General features: G+C 32.6%; 2 protein-coding genes across 3 annotated transcripts in view; one reads left to right on the forward strand and one right to left on the reverse strand.

The window, feature by feature from the left end:
• The window catches only part of LOC149490945 (facilitated trehalose transporter Tret1-like), a 48,660-nt gene that overhangs the window by 13,506 nt on the left and 11,390 nt on the right, over positions 1-23,764 (reverse strand). For both annotated transcript variants that reach the window (XM_089696081.1, XM_089696071.1), the window contains exon 2: positions 8,404-8,515. In XM_089696081.1, coding sequence (XP_089552207.1) covers positions 8,404-8,515 — 112 coding nt within the window. The remainder of the gene's footprint in view (positions 1-8,403; positions 8,516-23,764) is intronic.
• LOC149490946 (uncharacterized) lies at positions 13,811-23,701 on the forward strand. The gene is made up of 6 exons (XM_089699984.1): positions 13,811-13,981; positions 14,374-14,652; positions 16,519-16,676; positions 21,269-21,527; positions 23,024-23,146; positions 23,579-23,701. The coding sequence occupies exons 1-6, from the start codon at positions 13,811-13,813 to the stop codon at positions 23,699-23,701; spliced, it is 1,113 nt and encodes a 370-aa protein (XP_089556110.1).

The raw sequence follows: 23,764 nt of genomic DNA on the forward strand, positions 1-23,764 counted from the left end.
TCGAGTTATGCGCTTACCAACACATTTTGCGATTCATTTTTATATATAAGAAGATTATAAAATTTGGTTTACCTGACGTAACACACAAAAAAACAAATGTCACATGAATTTAGAGTGTACACTTTTTTGAAGTAGGTTAAAAATAGCAACAAACATAGTAAGATAGTGACTTCGTTTCCGAACGGTCTTGACATTTATTTCCTGACCCACTCCATTGAATAAGTAAATAAATCTATTTCAATATCACTTGAATCCAAATTCAGATAAAATAGACAAATCTTTCTCGGTTTAATCTACATTCGGTAATCTCTCAAAGGATACTAAAAGCATTACATTTTCACTGAAAAATACGGACTTTACTTTAAATGTATTTAAATATTCAATATCATAAAATATTCTACACGTTATTCCTGAAAACTTTTATCATGTAAGTAAATAATGTATCTAATGAGTATATTAGACGTAGTAACGTCTATGCACGACTAACTGTGTATTTTTTCCTAGCATGAAATTGATTTAAAAAAATACTAGCTTTCCACTGGCGGCTCCGCCCGCGGTTTCAAAGAAAAACTCGCATAGTTCCCGTTCCCGTGGAATTTCCGGGATAAAACCTATCCTATATTACTCATGGATAATGTAGCTTTCGAATGGTGAAAGAATTTTTAAAATCGGTCCAGTAGTTTATGAGCCTATTCATTACAATCAAACAAACAAACAAACAAAGTTTTTCTCTTTATAATATTAGTGTAGATGAATCGACTGGTTTAATTTTAAATTAATTAATAATTTATTAATCCATACTTAATATTATAAATGTGAAAGTAACTCTGTCTGTCTGTCTGTTACTTAATCACGCCTAAACTACTGAACCAATTTTCATGAAATTTGGTATTGAGATATTTTGATACCCGAGAAACGACATAGGCTACTTTCTATCCCGGGAAATAGGATATGTTTTATCCCGGAAATCCCACGGGAACGGGAACTATGCGGGTTTTTCTTTGACTGCGCAGGCGAAGCTGCGGGTGGAAAGCTAGTGTTTTATAATGATAAAAAGTAATTTACAATATCCTGCTGTATTTAAGCATTTTATTTTGAACATCGATTAAAACTTTTAAAAATTGTGAACTTCTAAATGTACAAATACAGTCACGCATTATACATCTCAAGCCTTTGTTGCGAAAACTTATTATGTTACTTAGCAGATAAAAGGCATCATTGTTTTGTTTCAGAATGATTTTTACATCCCTACTAATCCCTACTAGTCCCTACTAATATTATAAATGCGAAAGTAACTCTGTCTGTCTGTCTATCTGTCTGTTACCTGTGGTCTGTTACGCTTTCCCGCTTAAACCTCTCAACCGATTTTGATGAAATTTGGCGCAGAAAATCTTTAGACCCTGAGAAAGAACATAGGCTACCTTTTATTGCGAAATATGTACCACGGGCGAAGCCGGGGCGGACCGCTAGTACCCTATAATTACATTCATAGAAGTAAGTAATTAGTTATACGTACAATGAAAATTAAAAAAGTTTTATTTATCAAATGACTGCAAGGACATTAGTTCCAATCATATTTTTTCGCTATCAATACTAATACCTGTGCTAATACTTATTATAAACTGAAGAGTTTGTTTATTTGAACGCCCTAATCTCAGTAACTAGGAGTACGATTTGCAATATTCTTTCAGTATTAGATATCCCCTTTAACGAGGAAGACTATAAGTTATATTATATCGTCACACTACCAACAATATCGGAACAATGCGGGTAAAACCGCGGGGCACAATGTAGTTATTAGAAGCGACCTTGAAGGTTGTTACATTGAAAATAGATCAAACTCAGATTATTATCATACCTTCAATATGAAAAGGACATGATTAAATCAATATAGGTAAGGACTAAATCACATAAATAAGTATTTTTATATCGTGTGGGTTTCTTTTAAATAATAAGCTTGTGGATGTTTACCTACTTATACTTCTATGTAGAATACGTGTAATGAGTTCTATATGTAGAATACGTGGGAAATGGGAATCATTAGTCGAAAAGTAAAATGTTATTTCCTGCGACAGCCTTTTCTTTTTATATTTTTATTTATACATAAAAAAATATAAGTAATTTCAATATTTGACATAAAGATAGAAAATCATGAGGTATTTTATGATTTATCCTTCAAAATGGTTACACAGAAATTTTTTGGACAAAATCAAGCGATGCCACGGATTGAAGCTAGAAGCTAGAGGCAGTCTCGTTATTGTCTAACAAGAGCTCGTGATTATGATCTAGTCTAGATAAGAAATAAACACAGATAAGTTTGTTGACATCGAAGTCACTGTTGGTTCAAGTCTCAGCAACAAGTGTGAGACATAATTTGCACTCACTCTTATGTATATAAATACCGTATTATTTGTCATTCTTTCTTTATGACAAATGGTTTAAAATATCTAATATCAAATTCAGTTATTAATCAAAGTTATAAAACGTATACCCAATAAGGTACTTATCTATTTTTACCAATATCGTCTGAATAACTGAAACCTTAATATACCGGAATAAAATGCTTTTATCCGAGTTAACCACGCAAGTGAAATACATCCCGTAGACGAATCCAATGGAATCTGTTCCAGGAATTATTTTCATACGCGGATGGGTTGAGAGAAAATTATTCAAGAGTTATTTCCCTCAATTGAAAGATATTAGATTTCTAAATATCATATTCCTCGTATTACATCTTCTGTTTATCCTTTTTATTTAGTTTTAACATTTTAAGTTAGATTTTCCTGTTTCTGTATCTAAAAAAGGAGATAGATTTATTAAGATGCCTGCTCATTGTCATGATCAATCATTTTGATCGACCTTTTTTTTGTTATTTATTAAAATTAATGTACTTCAATCAATGCAATTTATTATGTGTTAGAATGTATATAAAGTGTAATAAATAGACGATAATTATAATGAGAAATGCTTTATTGGAGGATGTACATACAAATAGTTTAGACTTTAGTCTACAACTAATAAATTTAGAGCTCGAAATCTTGACTTTCATGTAGGTTTTTTTTTCCAAGGAACTGATGGACTTTGCCAGGCTGAAGACATTTTTATACGTCCCTAAAAACCCAGACCATTGTCAGATTAGATAATAGTTATTACTATTGTATTACATATTGAGGTCAATGCCTTTTTCCTTAATGATTTTGGTACAATCGCGTACAGTACTGACCTAAACACTTTTTTTGAATAATATATAAATGTACCTTCAATTTAGTGTTTTTTTTTTGCTCATAAATAATTCTGACAATAAGCAAGTCTAAAGTAACCGATGTACAGTCGCGTACCCTTGAACCGAACACTTCACGTTCTCCTTGCGTTTGCATTCCGTCTTTACTGTACACTCATCTTCAAAAGTGTGTTTAGATAAAAATATATTATATTTGGATTATTTCACTCATGAGAATAGTAACTGTCTTGTGATATTAAATATCTATGCGTAGGTATAACTTGTTTATGAACCAATTGATTTGCGTAGGCTGAATGGCGTCACAAATAAGTTACCTTCGCCATTTATATTTGCAAAATCTTCAACCCCTTCCTGTCTCCACCTACTTGACACATACAAATGAATATTCAAATCCGCTTATGAATATTCATAAATCATATAGAAGTTATATTTATAGAAATATTTTACATGTCAACATGTATTATTGTTACTCCGTTCATCTACCTACGCCCTGGAATAATTTTTAATCTATTTAATTTCTTACACGTGTCTCAAGCCTAAAATCATCAAGATGACGAATCGTTTTCAGTAATCTAACACCAATACAAAACTGCATTTTAGTTGATAGATAAGGAATGATGGTTTCAAGTAGATGTAGATACTCGAAAGAAAATTGGTATCGTTTTACGTTGACATATAGTGAATTGTGAGGTACTTTGATTATAACTTGCATTTTGTTGAGTTAAAACTTATGTATGCTCTTAAGACTTAAAATACAAAGTTGACATAATATGAATCACACATCGATGGTTCTCATTTCACATTTCATTGGTTTTGAGAAAGGTATTTTACCTTAAATACCAAATAGTTACCACAAGGACTACCGGAAATATGATGTTTTTGGATTATATTATTTGACAGTACTTTAAATAACAAGAAAATAATTCCTTTGTGCATTTACTACGGAATAGGAAATAAATGAGTCACACTTAGGAAAGTTTATATCAGGCGCTGGCTGTATGATTCGCCTAGGATAAGCCTAGAATCTCAATCTACGCGTTAACATTTAGATAAGATACTTTGAAGTGTCCTCACAGTGTAATCTATGGGACAGTGAACTGACATGTAATGCAATGATTACAATAATAGCAGACATTCCGACTTCCAAGGTACTGAACTTGGAACACGGAAATAAATCGAGTTTCCCGTTTTTCTTAGCTATTTTGGTCCAATTTTGCATAGTTTTCTAAAAATCTTCCTAATATCTTTTAAAAGGATTTCAAACTAGACTATCCGATTGATTTGATAAAAACGCTCTGCAAACATCTATGCTAAAATTGATAAATAAGAAAATCTGTCTGCGTTCCTCCATGAAAGTCTGAGGCCAAGAGCTATTTCAAATCAACCCTAATAATATTGAAGAGCGTACAGCGTGATAACATGAAACGCATTTAGAAAATTGAAGTACTTAGATTATACTGGTTTACTCTGTATTGATGAAACTAACAATTGCACAGATGGTCAAATTTCCATTAGTCATAAGCAAAAAGCCTTTGTCATTTTTTAGCCTCCTATTATCTCAAGGCACAAAACTCATACCAAAAAAGCCCTGTTGAACGTGAAATAAAAACAAAGAAACATTACACACAAACACAAAGTAATGATTGTTTGAAGTTATTAAGTATTAAAAAGCTTTTCATCTCGACATTACCGCGGCGCTCATTGCTCTTGGGAAATAAGCATTGTTCCTGCCAGCACAAACTATGCGATAATAACAAAACACTAACATTGTTTTCAACACATTTATTAATACTTACTTTAAAGTTAATATAATTTTAACACATATTTTATTTATGTAAGAGTTTATCTCCAAAAATGTAGTCCTTATACTCTTTTAACCATTTTTATATTACAAACTATGGTTCCTCATTCCTGTTGGAGTAGAGTGAAGCCTTTTATTGAAAACAATGTCTTATTCAATCAAACTGCAACAATTCACGAAGTACACCGTACAACGTATATATAGAGTACTTACTTTATAAAATTCAAAATACATATTTACATTTAACTTAATCTCTAAACGCTACTGTAACAAATGGTTAAATTGTAATAATTAAAGCGCTCAACTATCATAACGCAAATTTATTTTATTAACCTTTTAATAAGTACTTAAAATGCACTAACTCCGTCTACAATATTTCATGCCCTGGTGCACCCGTAACGAGACCCGTAAGACACGTGTCCACTCTCTGTACAAAATATATCTTGAAGAAAAATATAATAGGTACTGAAGTGTTCAACCTACGTTGTGACTTGTGGCCATGTGAAATAGGGACGGGAATTCCACAACGTAACGTTTTTTCACGCACCATTGTAATTCTAATAATTTGTAATTTACTGTTAAAAAAGAATTGTCCTCTTATTTAACTATTACATGTTACAACTTACAATGTACCGCTAATTATAAATATACATAATGATTATGAATCGTCTATTCCTAGAACAATAGTCGATTTCATAACCATGGATATCTGCTGTTTAAAAACAATTGATCTTGTTACGAGAATATTTATGAAAACTATTGTATCGGTCAACAATAAATTCTCAACATATTTATATATAACTGATGCTCCTTTTAGTTTTAATCGTGATAAGAGAAATACATCTTGAAAACGTTTGTCGTTTATTAAAACACCATTTAAAAACTTTATTTAGTACATCCGCAGACAGAATAATTGGCTACTCATCAGATCCAGGAAATTATTAAACGATAAGAATATTAAAATACTTTATATAGATTTCAGCTTCTAAAGGAATTTAACTTGTAGGTAATAAAATGTCAGCAGACGGAAGCAATCTTTAACCTTTTGACCGCCAGAGCAAAAACGCATCGCCGTGCCCTCCACGCCAAGCCACAAATTCAATGAGATAACCTTGAAAATAGTAGGGATTCCAAAATGTTATCGATAAACATAATAATTCACGTCTGAATATTTGAATAAACAGCTTATAACACAAAAATAATATTTATTTAACCTCATCTCCTACTGTAAAAACTTAAGACCACATTAAATAGCAACTATCAACAAAAAAATCAACCTTTTGAGATACAAAAATACATATAAAATTGCAGCAAGTTACAGCACTATTCTCTATCAGTTACGCCCCATTGGCATGTATACATGCCAATGGCGCGGGCAACCATCCTTTTTTTTATAATCTCTCGCTTCTGATTAGGGATGTGTAGCTGTATATTATTATAACTTATCGAGTTTATTTATTAAGTTTATATGAACTATAGGTATTATTGTGGAGTGTTTATTTGTAAATATCAAAACAACTATTACCTTTAAATAAAGGGAATTGCATTATGAGCTATTACGCACTGTCGACCAGTCGCCGGCGACTGGACTTACTCCTGGACGACAGTGCGCAAGCCCCTATTTAAACTATAGTAAGTAACAGTCGCCGGCGACTTGTCGACAGTGCGTAATAGCTCTAAAACTACATATGTATTTATTTTCCAATCATTTAGTTTAATACTTGAGTTATTACAAATACTAATTATATGTAGGTTACCATATTTTGATATGACATAGCGACAATTTGTATCATAAGAATATTCTAATAAAGGCACTCACACTCTCGGCAATACTCGATAAAATATTTTTACAACTTTCCGCACTTAACAACACGGCACGCGCTTACGACGTCACCAGTCCGACATCTATTCATGTCAATGGCGCAGAAGGGATTGCATATCGATACTGTGCTAGGGATGCGCATGATTAGCGAAAAGGAAAATATTCAAATCAACAATATCCACAATATAGACAATATGGTATTATACCAAAGAATGTAGTATTTACCTTTTTTCTCAGTGACTAAGCTTATATATTTTTTTTGTAGTTATTACAAAAATTAAGCGAATTAGAGTAATTTCGCTGAAATTTTAATGAAGTTACTTGAATATTACACTACATCACTAGTAGGCACGTATACATGTCATTGGCGCGAGAGAACATGCTTTTTTAGCCATTAATTAAGTTATTTTTTGTCATCAAATATTTGAATAACTACTTGGCAATTTTGTTTACTGTGTACAATTATGTAATAACTGGGGATTCAGTTCATAAACTGTATAAATAAAACACGTAAAAGTAAAGGTTTAATATGTTTATTTTGTATTTATCTATGATCTGTTTCTTGGCATGTATAGGTGTCGTTGGCGCACAGGGCACGATTGCGCATGACATCTATAGATGTCATTGGCGTTCAAAAGGTTAATATCGTCTATTTAATATTTACTGACTAACTACAACTACATGTATACTTACAATTAGTGCTGTTATGAAATGCACTGATTTTCTTGTTTCATTATAATTTTGAAAGATAACGTATGAAGAATAACATTAAAATTTGCTAAATATTGTTATACCTTAATTAGAATTTATTCAGTCCTTTAAAAGGGAAGTTAAAATTATGTTCCTTTTAATGTAACAATATCTATTAATATATTAAGTAAGGTTTACCATTTTACATAACACTTATAATCTTAAATAATACCGATACGGGATGTATCTAAGGTAAATCGCTATACATAAAAATCAATCTCTTTATCCTTGGTCATGGCATCACGCGTGAAAGGCTGAACCGATTTCGATAATTCTTTTTTAGTTGTGTTGGTTATTGTCATTTAGAAGGAACATAAGATTGCAAAACTCGAGAGATTTGCGCCAAAATTAAAAGAAAATAAGAAAACTTAACTATTAGTTTATGTAAATGGATATTTAGTTTAAAAATTAGATAAGTATCACTAAATTATATTTTTATCGAAATAAACAATAATACTGTACTTAGAGAGTAATCGTGGACTTTAACCAACCCTGATTACAGACAATCTGCTTTGGATTGAGTTCCTGTTTTCTTTGACTCAATATTTTCTATGCGATGACCTAATAACGTGCAACGATCAGTTTATAAGGTTAATTGTATTAAATTTATTATCACAAGGTATAAGATGACCAGCAAAAAAGTATAATCAATATTAACGAGAATTAATCTCCACTAAATTATCTATCTCTTATGCATCGAATTATGAGTCCTGCTCCTGCTATAAGTGAAAAAAATCATGCTACTTCATTGTCTAATGTACAAAATTAAAAAGTACAATTAAAATTTACCTAGAAGCAGAAGGTTTTTGACGCTGACAGCGAGCAGCTGCGGCAGCGCCGTGCGGAGATCCTTCTTGTAGCCGTAGTGACACCTCTCGTTGGGCTCCGTTGCTAACACCATCTGAAACACGACATTTTTTAATCCAAATACTATATACATAGTTATAAAAAAAACTCAAACATTCATTTATTCAATTAGACTACTATTTAGTAGCACTTTCGAATCGTCATTACATAAGTATTTCTAACATTTACCACCGATTCGGAAAGCAGTATCTATGGAGAAGAATCGGCAAGAAACTCCATAGTCCTTTTAAAATCATGTCAATATTACATAATAATATGTAACTTATATACTCTTGACAGACTAAAGTTATAGTATAAAACCGCTATAAAACATTATTCTCACTTCTAAACATAAGTCCAACCTAGTTCGAAATACGAAAAGCTATCTAATTTTTAAGCTATTTGACTAAGGGCCGATTTTTCAATGCTTGGATAAAACTTATCCGTCCAATAAAGTATTACACGATAATATTAAAATGTCACGTAAACTGTTAAATACGGGCAATTAGAATATGTTTTTAAAATGGTAGTTTTATACATTATTCGACGAATAAGTTTTAACCAAGGATTGAAAAATCAGCCCTAAATTTTTTTGTTTTGTTACCTTACAATTTTCGACTGGGTGAACCGATTTTGGTGAAGATTTTTTATTTGATAGCTAGTGCATTCCGGTTGGTCACATTTAAATGTTGTCCGGTACTGACCATTTTAAGGCGGTTTAACTAGTTTTGTGTTAAAAAAAGTACCTATTATTTTAATAACGAAATTTTCAGATAAATAATTTGTCAGCAATAAATTTTAAGGTGGTAAATAGTGTTAACCTTCCGTTCGTTCAATGTTATTTAGCTTAAAGCAAGCCGGCTTGTAGCTCCATGAGTTAATTGACGTCATTATCAAGAAGTACCTAATTATAATTTCTTACAAGTTAGCGAGAAACCGGCCTACAATATACAAGTAGTATATTATGTTTACTATTTATAGAATGTCACTTGTTAAAACTGCGAGACAAACACAAGCATGAATTAAAAACGAAATAAAAACTAACTTGATAAAGTGCTAACAACCTCTTTTACTCGAAAATAAATTTATCGTAAAAAATCGCAAAGGACATCTTGCGATATTGAAATCAGAATATATTGCATCTTTGATTCATATACTCATAATGTGAACATAAACTCATAATTTTAAAATCATACGAATTCACTCAAGTGTTGTGTGAAAGAAAAGTCTGAATATAATCTGTGCCAAAATTTATTTTTTTAAACCGGATCCCATTAGTTGTTTTTGTTTCAAAGAACCAAACATCCATACTTAGTCCAGGAGGAATCGGCGCATGAGTACCGAAAACTATTCCACCTCAATTTTTTTACGTGATCCTCTTCAAATTGCCCTACTGATGATATAAATGCATGTTGCCATGGGGCAACCCGGTGCCATATTGTTTAAACCGAAATTGTTTAAACAATTGCAAGGAATTGTTATTTTTCAACCGGACAAATTTTTTTTATATTTTTTATCGAAATACCAATAAAAAAGGTCCAATTACTTTTCACGATAAAGTTAATATTTTCAAAGATATGAATTTTTTAAGGTTTGAAAAATCTCAAATTTGGGTACTTTCGACCCATGAAAAATATATTTAAAAAAAAAATAATATATAAGTAATATTTTTTTTTCAATTCTCTATACAATAGTTAATAATATTGTTAATAGAGATTTAAGAAAATTTCATTGTTTATATCTGTTTTTTAATTGTTAACTTCGCGCGCTCACAAATAATATAAGTTGCATACTTCTATGTGGTTGTGATTCAGAAGACTGTAAGAATATAATATATAAAAATAATATTGATAATAAATAAATACTTATTTTTAAATCTTGTTTTATTATTTCATACTTCTCCATCTATAACTTTCGTTTGAAGAAGTTATTCAATGTAATTAATAAGGTAAAAGACCTAGTTATTGACACTTTAAATTTTATTTTAGTTAAAAAAAAAACAAATCAATTCTAATAAATTAATAAATATAATTTTTGAATTAAAAATTTTAAGATCTTTGGTTTTTTGAGAACATTTCATTCTTTTAATTAAAATCAAATTGCGAGTGTCAAACAACTAGGCCAGTGTCAATAACTGGGTCTTTTACCTTACTTGCTGTTTCAATAACAAAAAAGTAATATAAACTGACAAAAAAGTAATTTTAATTACATGTTTCAATTTATGCTTAAATAACTTTAAAAAAATTGATTTCAGAAAAAAATATATAAGAAACAAATTGTAGACAATTTAATTATTAATAAGATTGCTCTCTTTAGAAATCTTGATAAAGTTGATAGTTTTTAAGATAAATGATAAATAATGATTCAAGACACAGAGAGGCCGATGCAGCGCATGAGTAAGAGAGAGACGGCGATACTTAAAGGTAAGCGGCGCGTACTTGTGAGCGCGCGAAGTTAACAATTAAAAAACAGATATAAACAATGAAATTTTCTTAAATCTCTATTAACAATATTATTAACTATTGTATAGAGAATTGAAAAAAAAATATTACTTATATATTATTTTTTTTTTAAATATATTTTTCATGGGTCGAAAGTACCCAAATTTGAGATTTTTCAAACCTTAAAAAATTCATATCTTTGAAAATATTAACTTTATCGTGAAAAGTAATTGGACCTTTTTTATTGGTATTTCGATAAAAAATATAAAAAAAATTTGTCCGGTTGAAAAATAACAATTCCTTGCAATTGTTTAAACAATTTCGGTTTAAACAATATGGCACCGGGTTGCCCCATGGCAACATGCATTTATATCATCAGTAGGGCAATTTGAAGAGGATCACGTAAAAAAATTGAGGTGGAATAGTTTTCGGTACTCATGCGCCGATTCCTCCTGGACTAACTGGTACTCACAGTCACGGCTTTCGCTCTAATATTACCAAACATACTTTCTATTACTGATATACATATAAATACTTTTACATTTCCTATACAATATTAATTATTATCTCAACTAATTAACTATAAAGAGGAAACATTTATTTTTGTACGTATGTTTGTCATGTTTTCACACAAACTTATTGGACCGATTTTTTTAGTCACATGGGCTATATTTAATTTCGTTTCTATCCCAGGTCTGACGAAAGAGAAAAGTAGGGGCGGAATAACAGTAAAATCTGAAACCACTCCAGCTCCTGCATGAAGATAAGCAGCTTATGAACACTGTCGAAAGCTTCTGGGAGGGACTCGGGAGAACATAAGTGTCTCCTGTCTATCCCACTACAGTCTACAGAACCGACCACGGACATGTATTTCCATAATGACGTGAGCGTATTTTCGTCACAGTCGTCTGGTTGATTCTGCTATTTGATTGAATGACTAGTTTTTTCATTGAATGGCGACATTTAATTGAATGACTAGGCCGATTGTTGATTTAACAACCGTCACACAATAATTAGCGGATTTAACTTTAGCGGATTATAACATAGCTCTTATAGCCACGACAGATGTTGGTAGAAGCAAAAGTATCACAGATGACAAAAAAGGCTAGAGCAATGCACGGATAAAATGACATCCTACTTCATACTATCCTACTAATTCCTACAAATATTATAAAATGTGAAAGTTTCTGAGGTTGTGTGTGTGTGTGTGTGTTTGTTACTCTTTCACGCAAATACTACTGAACCGATTACAATGAAATTTAGCACACATACCTAAAGAGGATAACTTGGATTATCAGTTATTACATAGGATAGGTTTTATCCCGGAAACCCCACGGAGACGGGAACTATGCGGGTTTTCCTTTGAAAACGCGGGCGAAGCCGCGGGCGGAAATCTAGCTTTAGATAATTTGTAACCGACACTTGTGTTTAGCACGTACCATAATCTACAAGGATTACGTTGAGAGCTATTTATGACAGGTGAGGCTGTCACGAGTCATGCAAATATTTATTATTGAGCACTTGTTCTGCATTATCATTTAATTGGGAATGTGACCTTGTTAATAATTATTAACATGTTAAATTCGAGAAATGACCGACGTGTAGGTATCATTCGATTGAGTGTGAATTACTGATTACAGTGATTATATAAATAACTTTCTTCCTTTCTTTCCGATTTGATTGGTTTTGATTCGACTAAATAAATGGAAAAATATATTACCTATTAACACAAAATATTACTAATGAATGATTGTTTCAGAATAAGAATCAACTACAATGGAATAGTATAGAAGTTTAGTTCTTTTCAAAGATCCTACACTAGATGATAAAAGGTTACCTTAAGATATATCTATGAATATCCTTGTTAATATTAACGTAAGGATATAAATCTAGATTTAACATTAACTTTTGTATTTAGATCGATTTTCTGATAATTGTTAAATATCGTGGAAGTTATTAGAACGGTCAGCAGCAACTTGATATTTAGCGTATAATCGTACATAGTAGGTGAAATTTATCATAATTCATATAATATATAAAATAATATATATCAGGAAATATTTGTTGCCTCGCCATCGCCTGTGTTAGTTCATTATTCATAATTGCATTGGAAACTTAAGCTTCATTAAGCTTCGAGAGATTGCTTCTTATAAAACTAAGTTACGGGAATACACAGCATCGGGTGTATCGTGTATCTTGTATCGATCAAATGAAAATGCAGAAATTGTTTATTTCTCACACATAGTAATATTGAATAAATCGCATATAATAAATAATGCTGACTGTCGTAAGGTTGTTAGAGTGATTTGCGATATGCCATGTATTCATTGACTAACTATAATTGTTCTAAGAACCGCCTTCAGAAATAATTAAATGTAATATACCATTTTATTATAGTAAATAAATCAGGCTGCGGCTTTAATCCCTTTCCCATCCGCTTCAAGGACTACACAACTTATACTAGCTTTTGAAGAGTAAATCTAAAATCAATAAACACATTATTCTGTAAAATTCTCAATCATTAATTCGTACGAAATATCGCATTTGGAAAAGTAGTATAGTAGGTAAATATTTATAATCTCTGGTAGTAGCGTCGTTATTCCGAAATTTGTTGCCAAATATAGCTATTCATAAAACATCCAGTCGTTTATATCATTCCGCAAAACAAGATGACGACAGCATCCTACACCAAAGTACACTAGCCACTAAGATTGGCCATTAATAAATACAGTGGCCACTTAGATTGGCCATTAATAAATACATTGGCTACTTAGATTCACCAAAAACAAATATGTACATTGGCCACTAAGACTGGCCAAGGCCATTAACATACTCATTGGCCACTAAAATTGGCCATTAAGGTCTTCCGTGCTGCCGTGCACAGGTCAGTTCATGGCCATCTAGATGCAATGTGTGCAATACTACGTTGTTATGTGCTGGTAGTGTTGTTCTCCTCAGTGCAGAGCCATGGTCTCCTACTGCTGTACCGGCCCAGGGACATCAGCGATGCGTGTGTCTTCTCCAAGCATTTGAGATACGATCTGTCGTTTGGGATGGGCATGTCTGATACTATTACTTTGGTGATTATTCCTTGTTACTAAGGCATTAGTATAGTGGGGAGGATTATAAGTCTATAAATGTTGCTCCAATGTAGACAGAGGTTTTAACCTTTTGATGACTTCTTATCAGACATTTATTGCTGTGTGATATTAATATTTATCCAAATCTAAACATTGTGTCTAATCTGCAATGCAGTATAATGAAAATTGCGGATTAATCTGAGAAGAATGAAGTCACAGCACAAAAAATAACCAACCAAATACCAACACAATATTATTAATTGCATCTTTATAGACGATTTGTAGCTCATCCTTTTTGCTACGATTACTATGTTTGCTTCTTTGTTTGAAATTTTTATATTTTTTTACGTCATGGTGGCTTTTTTTCTATTTCTCTTTCAATAACTTCGTAGGTATTCCGAACGCTAACAGAGATCGACTACGGCTGCACCATAGAAATAGTAACCGAATCCCCAAACGACCACCTCCTAGTGGTGGTGCGCTACCCCACAACGGTGATCAGCAACTGCGAGCTGAACCGGGACGCCTTCACCATGCTGAAGAAGTGGAGGTGCATCCGCTTCTGTGACGTCACTGATACCAACCACCAGACCCATTACTTTACCTTCCATGTTAAGGATCGGCTGCGGTTCCGATTTGTCAGTAATAGCAGCATCAATGCTGATCTTAATGTGAGTGAAGTTGGTTTTTAGATTGGCAATTATTTTTCGTTAATCGATTATAATTGACATTAGCATAATGATGTATTGATGAACCGGTGAAACAATAAAAGAAATAAGTTGTTAATAGGAGAACTAACTCCATTTATATTACCTACAGTAAATAGGAATGTCTGACGATTACATCATAGGTCTCTATTTCAATCTACTAGATGAAACCTTAAATAAAATAAAATATAAATTCGCAGAATTTGAATTTGTAAAATAACAGGTTATTGAATAATAAACAATTAATTTATTTTTACTTGATCGCACATACACTGATGGCAGATGGACTTGTCCTTAGCAACGAACGAGGTTACAATATAAGATACCTACTGAAAAACGAGACTGACTTGTATCACACGATTTTTAATTAAGTGATTTTTAATTAAGTATAGTCCCCATTTAATTCAAGCAATCAATATTATTTAGTTAATCGTAAAGGTAATCTAACTCTAAACTGTTTGTTTGCCTCTTTAACTTCAGGATCTCCCCGTGTATCAAGTCTTTGTCACCTGGGTATGCAACATATAAATAGAATTATCACCTTAATATTGACTTAGTTCTATAAATACCCTCAGTATATAATGAGTAACGTGTTACTCGTCCCCATTATCCGTGTTGAAATCACTTGGATGTACTTTTAATGACACATAATAATGTAATGATCAAATATACATGTTTAGACTATACAATGGATGCGCACTTAGATTAATTATCATGGCGGTTCACAATTTACTAAGGTAATTCTTTGCCGTTGTTTTTTGTTTTCAAACTTGATTCAACCTTGATATTTAATACACTCATAAAAACTTGATAATGTGTCCGACAATTAATGCATTAGGTATTTTATAAAATATTTAAAATAACAGGCCCAACAATTATTGATAGACGATATAGAAATAATCGAAATATAGGTATAGGTATCTATAGATATCTATAAAAGGGAGCAAATAGCAATAGGTATATAAAACGAAGTTCAAAAGGTTTCGATGATTAAATTGTATTTATTTATACATATTTTAATGTTATATTTGCCTTAATACCCTTATAAATTCAAAAGGGCGTTGTCCTTAGCTCAAAACAACTTTACCCATATCTTTTTTGACTCTTAAGAATTAAGAAACTGTCAAAAGGTAGTCCTTATCTTCACTTATATTAAAAAGGGGCATATAAAAGGGAATGATCTGTATTTTTGTATACGTAACCAATAAACTCAAAAATACCTATTTCAATTGAATTATTTTGCCGGGCGAAGCCGGGACAAGCAGCTAGTTTACAATAATTACATAATTACCTACTTTAAAATGAACCACCGTGTGTATGTTTTGTTGAACGTAATAATTCAAATATGTATGTGATAAAAAATATATTTCGGAGCAAAGTTGCGAACATTAATCATTTTTTGTTTTTTAAAGCGCACGCTCAGCGAATGCTGATCAAAATGATTTGTATAAAGTTTTAATAATTTATGTTTTGTTTTTCTTTTTATTTTAGAATTTTCTAACCGCAAAAGAGCTGGTTATATAGGTGACCTGAGCGCACATGTACATTTGCAAGTTGCATGTTACATGGGACCCTTTTATCAGCTACGCCTGTATAAACGTATGTAACCGACTTCTTCAGACTCGATTTTGATCCACTTTGAACGGATATATTTAATTAAAATTTTGTACTTATAAAAGATCGGTAGGCGAGAATACATTTATATTTATATTTATTCGTCGCCCCGCAAGTGAAAGAGGCGGGTTCAAAAATCAAATCTTCGCTATCGAATTTTTCCATTCTTAAAAAAAAATTATTCATCTCTGTTAATAAGAAAGGTATCTATCCTAGGCCCACTTCTACCAAGTGACGGTGACATCAGCTCGTCGGAAGCCCCGGGGGGGTTGTCTCCTCAAGAACGAGACCGTGTGTACGGTTGGAGACGATGACTTCTGCTTCACCAGCGGCGTGGTGTGCGACGGGATTAAGAATTGCGGCGTGGATGACTGGTAACGTTTTACTAGTGACTACACAAAAGGAGGTTGTTTTCTACTTCTCTTAATTAATGGCTCCACTCAATAAGAAGAAGGAGGTTCACAATTCGACTGTTTATTTGGGTTTGTTACCTCAGAACTTTCGAATGGGTGAAGCGAATTTGATAGCGAGGTATTTTATATTTGAATTTGTTGGTGCCTTTTAAATTTTGTCCATTATGACTTATTAAAGCCGGATTAGTGTCGTGTTATAAAAAATTTGAAATGTGAAGTCAAGCAATTTATTTATTCTGAATTGTGTATTTAAATCGTGTTGTATTTATTTGCATTTTTGGCAGACACTGGCACTTTTTGGTGGACAAGTTAATCAAATCATAAACCGCTATTATTGTAAAACCGTTATAATAGATATACATAGGCAATTGTTTGATATTTCCAATCCTATTTAATTAAAGACCTGAAAGTATTAGTATTATCAATTTTTTTGAAGCAATCAGGTATAAAGAAAGCATGTGTATGTATCATAAACAAGTTACGTAACACTTACATTAAGACGATACACAAAAAAAAATCCACTGCTTGGCGGGCGGAGTCTAATAGCTCGCTATCGCGAACGCGGGTGTGCGCGAAGTCATTCTTGCATACTCGCCGCGCTGCCGCTGGCCGACTCGGGACAAACATGTATGGAGTCGTCATACAGTTATAATATTGTTATACATATATTTAATTGTTGATTTATTGGTTTTATTTTCTTGCTTATAAACACAAAATTATCTTCTTTTTAACAACTACTTAGACATTATTAATAATTATTAATTATTATTATTTCGTAATGTTTACTTTATTACAAAATAATACAGGTTATAAATAATCTTTAAAATAACAAAAAATATTGTTATTCTGAAAAAATGAAATGGTACCTAAAAAAAAAAAAAATTTTTAAGTGGGGAAATCTTGCATAGATACCCACGGCCTCCGGGGAAGGGGCCGTGGGTTATGTCGGATTCCTACCGACCAAAACCCCACTGTGTTCCGTCAAGCCGCATCAACGACGGGGCCACGGGTAATTACGCGGACTACTGAATTGATTTAGATAGAATTTGATGCTGACGTAGATATTACATCATGCCCAGAAATGAAAGGTACTATTTCTGAAAGAAGTTATAAACCCTAATTCTTCTCAGTCAAAGTCAAGAGTGGAAGATATCGCTAATACAGTAAAACTGATGCGAAACTTTGGATGTTAATTTGTATATTTTTTTGTTAGTTGTTACTTAATCACGTCAAGACTACATTACCAATTTTGATAAAATATAGCTAATTGCCTGGATTTACACATAGGATACTTTTTATCCGAACTGAACACTTCTGTGGGATAAAACAGGATTCACGATATAACCTAATTCCACGCGGGCAAAGCCGCGGTCGGAATGATATTTTTTTAAATAAAAAAATTGTTTTAAAAAAAACACAAAATATATTGACGCATGTATTTATTTTTTGCACTCTATTATAATTGTAATTATTCATTACAAATAATCAAAATAAAATAGCCAGAACAAAGTTAGGCCCTGGTAGGATAGGTAGGCAGGTGAAGAAAGAAACGAGAACTTCAATGTGAGACGAATACTGGCTTATTTATACCAATAATAATGTATTATAAACATTAAATTAAGTTTACTTTCTAACAACAAAAATACATAATATTAGCTAATGTGAAAACGAATCAACCAATCATCCCACAACAATGAAATGTGCACACAAATATTCATCCAAATCGGTTCATGTGATTAGGAGGAGTGACTGCAGCGCCATCCTCCGGGCCCAATTGTGTTTCCAGATCACCCAGGAACTCAATTTAATATACTTACACAAAATTTTTCGAAATGAAAACTCACATTACTATGTAAATATGAATATAAACCTGTTTTAGTACTAAGCAATTTCCCGCACAGGTGTAGTAAGTATAAATGAAATAAATATCAACATCAAATTCTTTATACAACATACTTATCTACCACCTACTAAGAAATTCTTGAAATTTTTTCGTATTTTTTTAAAATATAATACTACTCCAACGAGCTCCTGTTCCATAATTCCATATTACGTCCACCATACTTCCACTAAGTTCACCATGATTTTTTATTTCTTTGCACTTTGTTGCTTTTTGTTAAAAATGGAAATCATGCGATAAAACCAGTAGAGCGTTGATAACATACATTTTTGACTGAATAAAGGTACTTACGAAGGAGTGGGTTCACATTGTGAACAATCAGTGGGTTTATTTTCCTTCTGGATTCCGGATTTCTGAAAAGATTATTTATGCTATAAATGCAAAAATCTTACACATTCGTTATGTACTTAAAACAGGGGTACATATCAAACATCGTCTATAATACAATTATCATCAAATTTAAAATAAAACCAACTTACTTCATTAATTTGTTCCAATTGTAAGCATTCTTTTTCCTCCAACCTTTATGTTTCTTCTTCTTATTTTCTTTATTGTCCCCATTTGTCTCATTTTGTCTTATCGTGTTGTCACCCTTTTTTACGATTGCGCAAGCGACACAAGTTCCCCGTGTGACGGCCGTAGCGGGAATGACTCGTGCAGCGATCGGGGTAGGAAGGTACAGGGCGGCTCTCGCTATATTGGCTGGTCAGGCGCTAATTTCAAGTATTTCTTGTTTATTTCAAAACCATCGCATATTTCAAAATTCTAACACGGTAGACGTATAGGTTGTATATTTTATAGTTAATATCCAAAAAGTCGTAACTTTACGTTTGTTATTTTGAAGATGCCAGAGATTAAAAAAAAATAACAATGAGAACTTTGTATTTTTTTTCTATCGAGAAAATATCATGGAATCATGTTTCTAAAACGGTAGACGTATTGTGTTACTATTGAACTTTCTTGTCAAGAATTTTCATCACGACAACTTTAATAATATAAAAATTACGAAGGTTTAAAAAGGGCCGTAAATGTTAGAAAAATTAATTCATCACCTTAATTTATAAATTAACTCGTCGAAATTGATTGAATTTGACTCAAAATTGACTTGACGTTGCTATTATAGTAATTATTGCAATTATTATACATATTATGTACATTCGTTTCTACATTGTTAATACAAGACTGTTTTGTTCGTGCAACAAACAAGCAAGAACATATTACGTATATTTTGATTTCGCGAATTTGCTTAAAAGTGTATTTTTATTATTCTTACGTCATGATTGATGTTCATTGAATAGAATAAAAAAATATCGATATTGAATTTGATTGATTGAAATTTTAAATTAAAACTTCTACAAAGGAATTATTAATTAGTTATTACATATTAACGAACAAGTTTTTGTAATAGGTATTTAATAATACGTTCTTCGAGTTCGACACAATAGGAATACAGCTTGTGAACTAATTTTTGTATACCTCAAATAGGATAATTTTATTGACCTTACGTTTATACGAAAATTGTATCTTCAAATAATAGTTTTATACATTTTTTTATCCTTATCAAAGGATAGGAAAATCGACAATGTTTTTGTTGTTATGTACGTACAATTACCTTAGAATACGTCGTGAATGGTGCGATTATTCAATCAATGAAGCAACATCAACATCTCAGGGCCAGCAGTTTCGTAACTCGCTTGAGGACTTGGAATGTTTGTCTTATCGCTTCGGATGATTTGGATGGTGGATGACATACGAATATAGTAAGTTCGTTTTTTGGATGTCCTGGGTGTGGGTCGATCCAATAGTACTTGCATAAATCCCTAATGTTTCTCAAATTTCCTCACGATTCATCTGTAACCATACCTATTTATCGTAAAAAACTCTATCCGAGAACCTGTTCTATTCCAAATAACTAAACTAGTTAGATGGAAAATTTTATTAAAAATAACATGTTTCTTCAATCTATTTCTAATATTTAAATTAGAAATAGATTGATATCAAGTCAATACAATTGAATTATAAGGTAATTAAGTAATTACTGTATCACTATGTCCAATGGAAAAGATACAGACATAACCTTCTCAAACTATATGGCATGGTAAATTGGTTACGAACCAGCTGTTTCGCAACAGACAGTCAAACTGTAATTTATATTTGTATAGCGTTAATGCAACATTGTTTATTATTTTATCATAGGTTTACACAACATTTACTTCGGCATGAACTTTTAATGACTTTCAAAGATACATTGTTCTTAAAGTATTCAGTCTTGTAAAAATAATAAACTTTTTAAGAACAGGATTAAACCTACCGAATTTCATACGCCACGACTTTACCTTATATGATTAAGTAAGACATCAGTATTATAGTCCATCAAGATTTAGTAGTTACCTATAGAAAAACACACATAAACGACACATAACTGATATAAAAGATAGATAACAACAAAACAGACTAAAATTAACTATTTACTGTAACAACTCGTATTAGCCATGCGTGTGTGTTTGTAATTTGCAATTTTGCAACATTGATGCACTCCTCGTGGTGATATTTTAAAACCTCTATACCTACCTATGGGTCTAAAGTAAATCTCTATGCAATTCAGTGGCGGTACGGCTCGTTAAATCTAAATTGTAATGGGGTAATTGTGCAGGTTCGACGAGCGTAAATCTCAATGTTCGCTACCCGTGGAGAGGCTGGGCTTCGCCCCCGTGGTAGCTGTGATGGCGGCGGTACTCTGCGCCCTCCTCGCGCTAGCTCATATCATCCAGCGCTGCCTGCCGCCCCTCGCTGACTCCTTCTTCATCTTCAACGCGAATGAGGATAACAGACTCTGTATCGACCCCTTGCTGGTACCCAGAGACGCGCCTCCACCTGACATTCCCATCACGAAACGGACGTCTATCATTCCGGTATTATGTTATTAATGATTATATTTTTCTGTGCGTCTGTTTTCCACTGAACTCCTCCTAAAATGGTCGATCGATTTTTTTTGCTAGTTTTCAGTGCATTTACAATTTGATGCGAGCGAAGCCACGGGCAAAAGCTAGTTTATGTATATGACAGTTCCTCACCACGAATGACTAGGCAGATTTTGAGGAAACTTTCACGCTTGTATAACATGCACTTCATTGAATAATATGTTAGACGACTACTTTACCTGCAAACTCGTGGGAATATTATCCATCATAGTTTTAACTAGCGACCCACCCCGGCTTCGCACGGATGCAATGCTGATACTTAATACACTACAGAAAAACTGTGAACGTTGTATATAAAAACATAGCGGCCCGCTCCGGATTCGCACGGGTATAAAATAGATAGCCGGCCGGTACCGCTGCAAACGCTACGTCCCGCAATTTTTAAATCTGTAATATCTTCGAAAATATTCACTTAAATCATACGGTGTAAAGGGCCATATAGATCTATATTAAATGAACAATGTATTCAAGGTATTTAATTAGTTAAGGATTAATGCTGTATTGGTTAAAATCGCATCGAAAATTAGCCATTATTTGTCATAAAAAGTAAATGACAAAAAAAAGTTATTGTGGGTTATCCATAAGAGATAGACATATACCATCGCGGACTTTTCTGTAGACCTTTTCAATGTGTATAATACTTAGTACATTATTTTGATAAAACTCGTAGGGTTCAGCCTGCGTTTGCAATGTAAGCGGAAAAAATGTAATTTTTTACGACATCACATTAGAAACCTCAAAAATAACAGTACTTCTCCACTATTTAATGGATGTTATTATACATATAAACCTTCCTCTTGAATCACTCTATCTATTAAAAAAAACCGCATCAAAACCCGTTGCGTAGTTTCAAAGATTTAAGCGTACAAAGGGACATAGGGACATAGGGACAGGGAAAGCGACTTTGTTTTATACTATGTAGTGATTTAATAATTGCCAACATAATGTCTACATCCGGCACGCATCCGCTTGCTTACATAATAATGGCAAAAACAGTGTCAAGTTAATACATAGTAACAAAAAATTAATAGCTAGATATATGATAATTTACTAACTACCTACATGTATTAGGATTAAGTAGGTTATGATAACGCACAAATGAATTTCATTAATACACATTTTAAACCGGCGTGTCTGTCTGTCTTTTTGCGATAAACCTAAAAAAACGCACCGATTTTCATTCTGTTAATAACAATGGATAACAAGGATTTCGAGGGAAATTAGTCTAAAATCTGTTAAGTTCTGGACAACGGATGAAGCCACGAGTTGTAACCTACTGAAATATAAAATAACATATTGTAAAATTGAAGATTTTTTATTCTTCATAGCGAAATGCTTGGTCGATCTCGCCTGATGGTAAGCTAGATATGGTCTAAGATTTAACGCGCTTCAGATTTTATGAAACAATTTGTTAATTAAACACACAGGTATTCTCGAGTTCCTCCTCCGAGGAGAGTGGGGGGAGCCTGGAGACCGGGATGGATGTAGCTGACATGGAGATGCAGCCGATCAGCATCACTAGTCCACAAGAGGAATTGTCGCCAACCGAGGTTTATTAGACTTTAAATTTATTTTTTATAGTCTAAATGAACCGACGATCTTTGCACAGATTGTATTTTTTCAGTTATTTTTATGACAGTGAGGTAACAGACCTATCAAAAGTTATAAAATGAGTAAAATCGACTTGTTTACGAGATTGTCAATAACCGCCGCCATGCGTTCAAGCTTCTGCGTGATTATATAATTAGTCGCATCACTTACTTAGCTTCTATTCAATGGAATCGACGAGAGTGCATCTCGTCTATTCCATTGAATACACACGACATATATAAGATAAACAATTATGTATAATGCTATAATAAATAGGAAATTGGTCATTATCTAGAGGCTTTCATGTCTCGATTCATTACCTATTAGTAAGTACCTAACAAAACTGTAAATGAAGTTGTTGTTTATTAAATTTTTGTGAAATTTTTCTGCAGGAAATCAAGGAACCGGAGTCCACTCGCAAAAGCAATCTAAAATCTTTGACCGAGCGCCTGCAGGACACCTTTAGGTCTTTTGCCCGACGACGGTCTAGCTCGCCCAAACCAAACAATGTATAGATTCACTACTTTTTGTATACAATACTATAAAATATAAAAAATATTACAGATGTGTTTTATAAT

Source organism: Colias philodice, chromosome 1 (genome assembly GCF_061535455.1).
Source record: "Colias philodice isolate Cphi_HAF_F1 chromosome 1, ilColPhil1 Martin Lab GWU primary, whole genome shotgun sequence".
Lineage (NCBI taxonomy): Eukaryota > Metazoa > Arthropoda > Insecta > Lepidoptera > Pieridae > Colias > Colias philodice.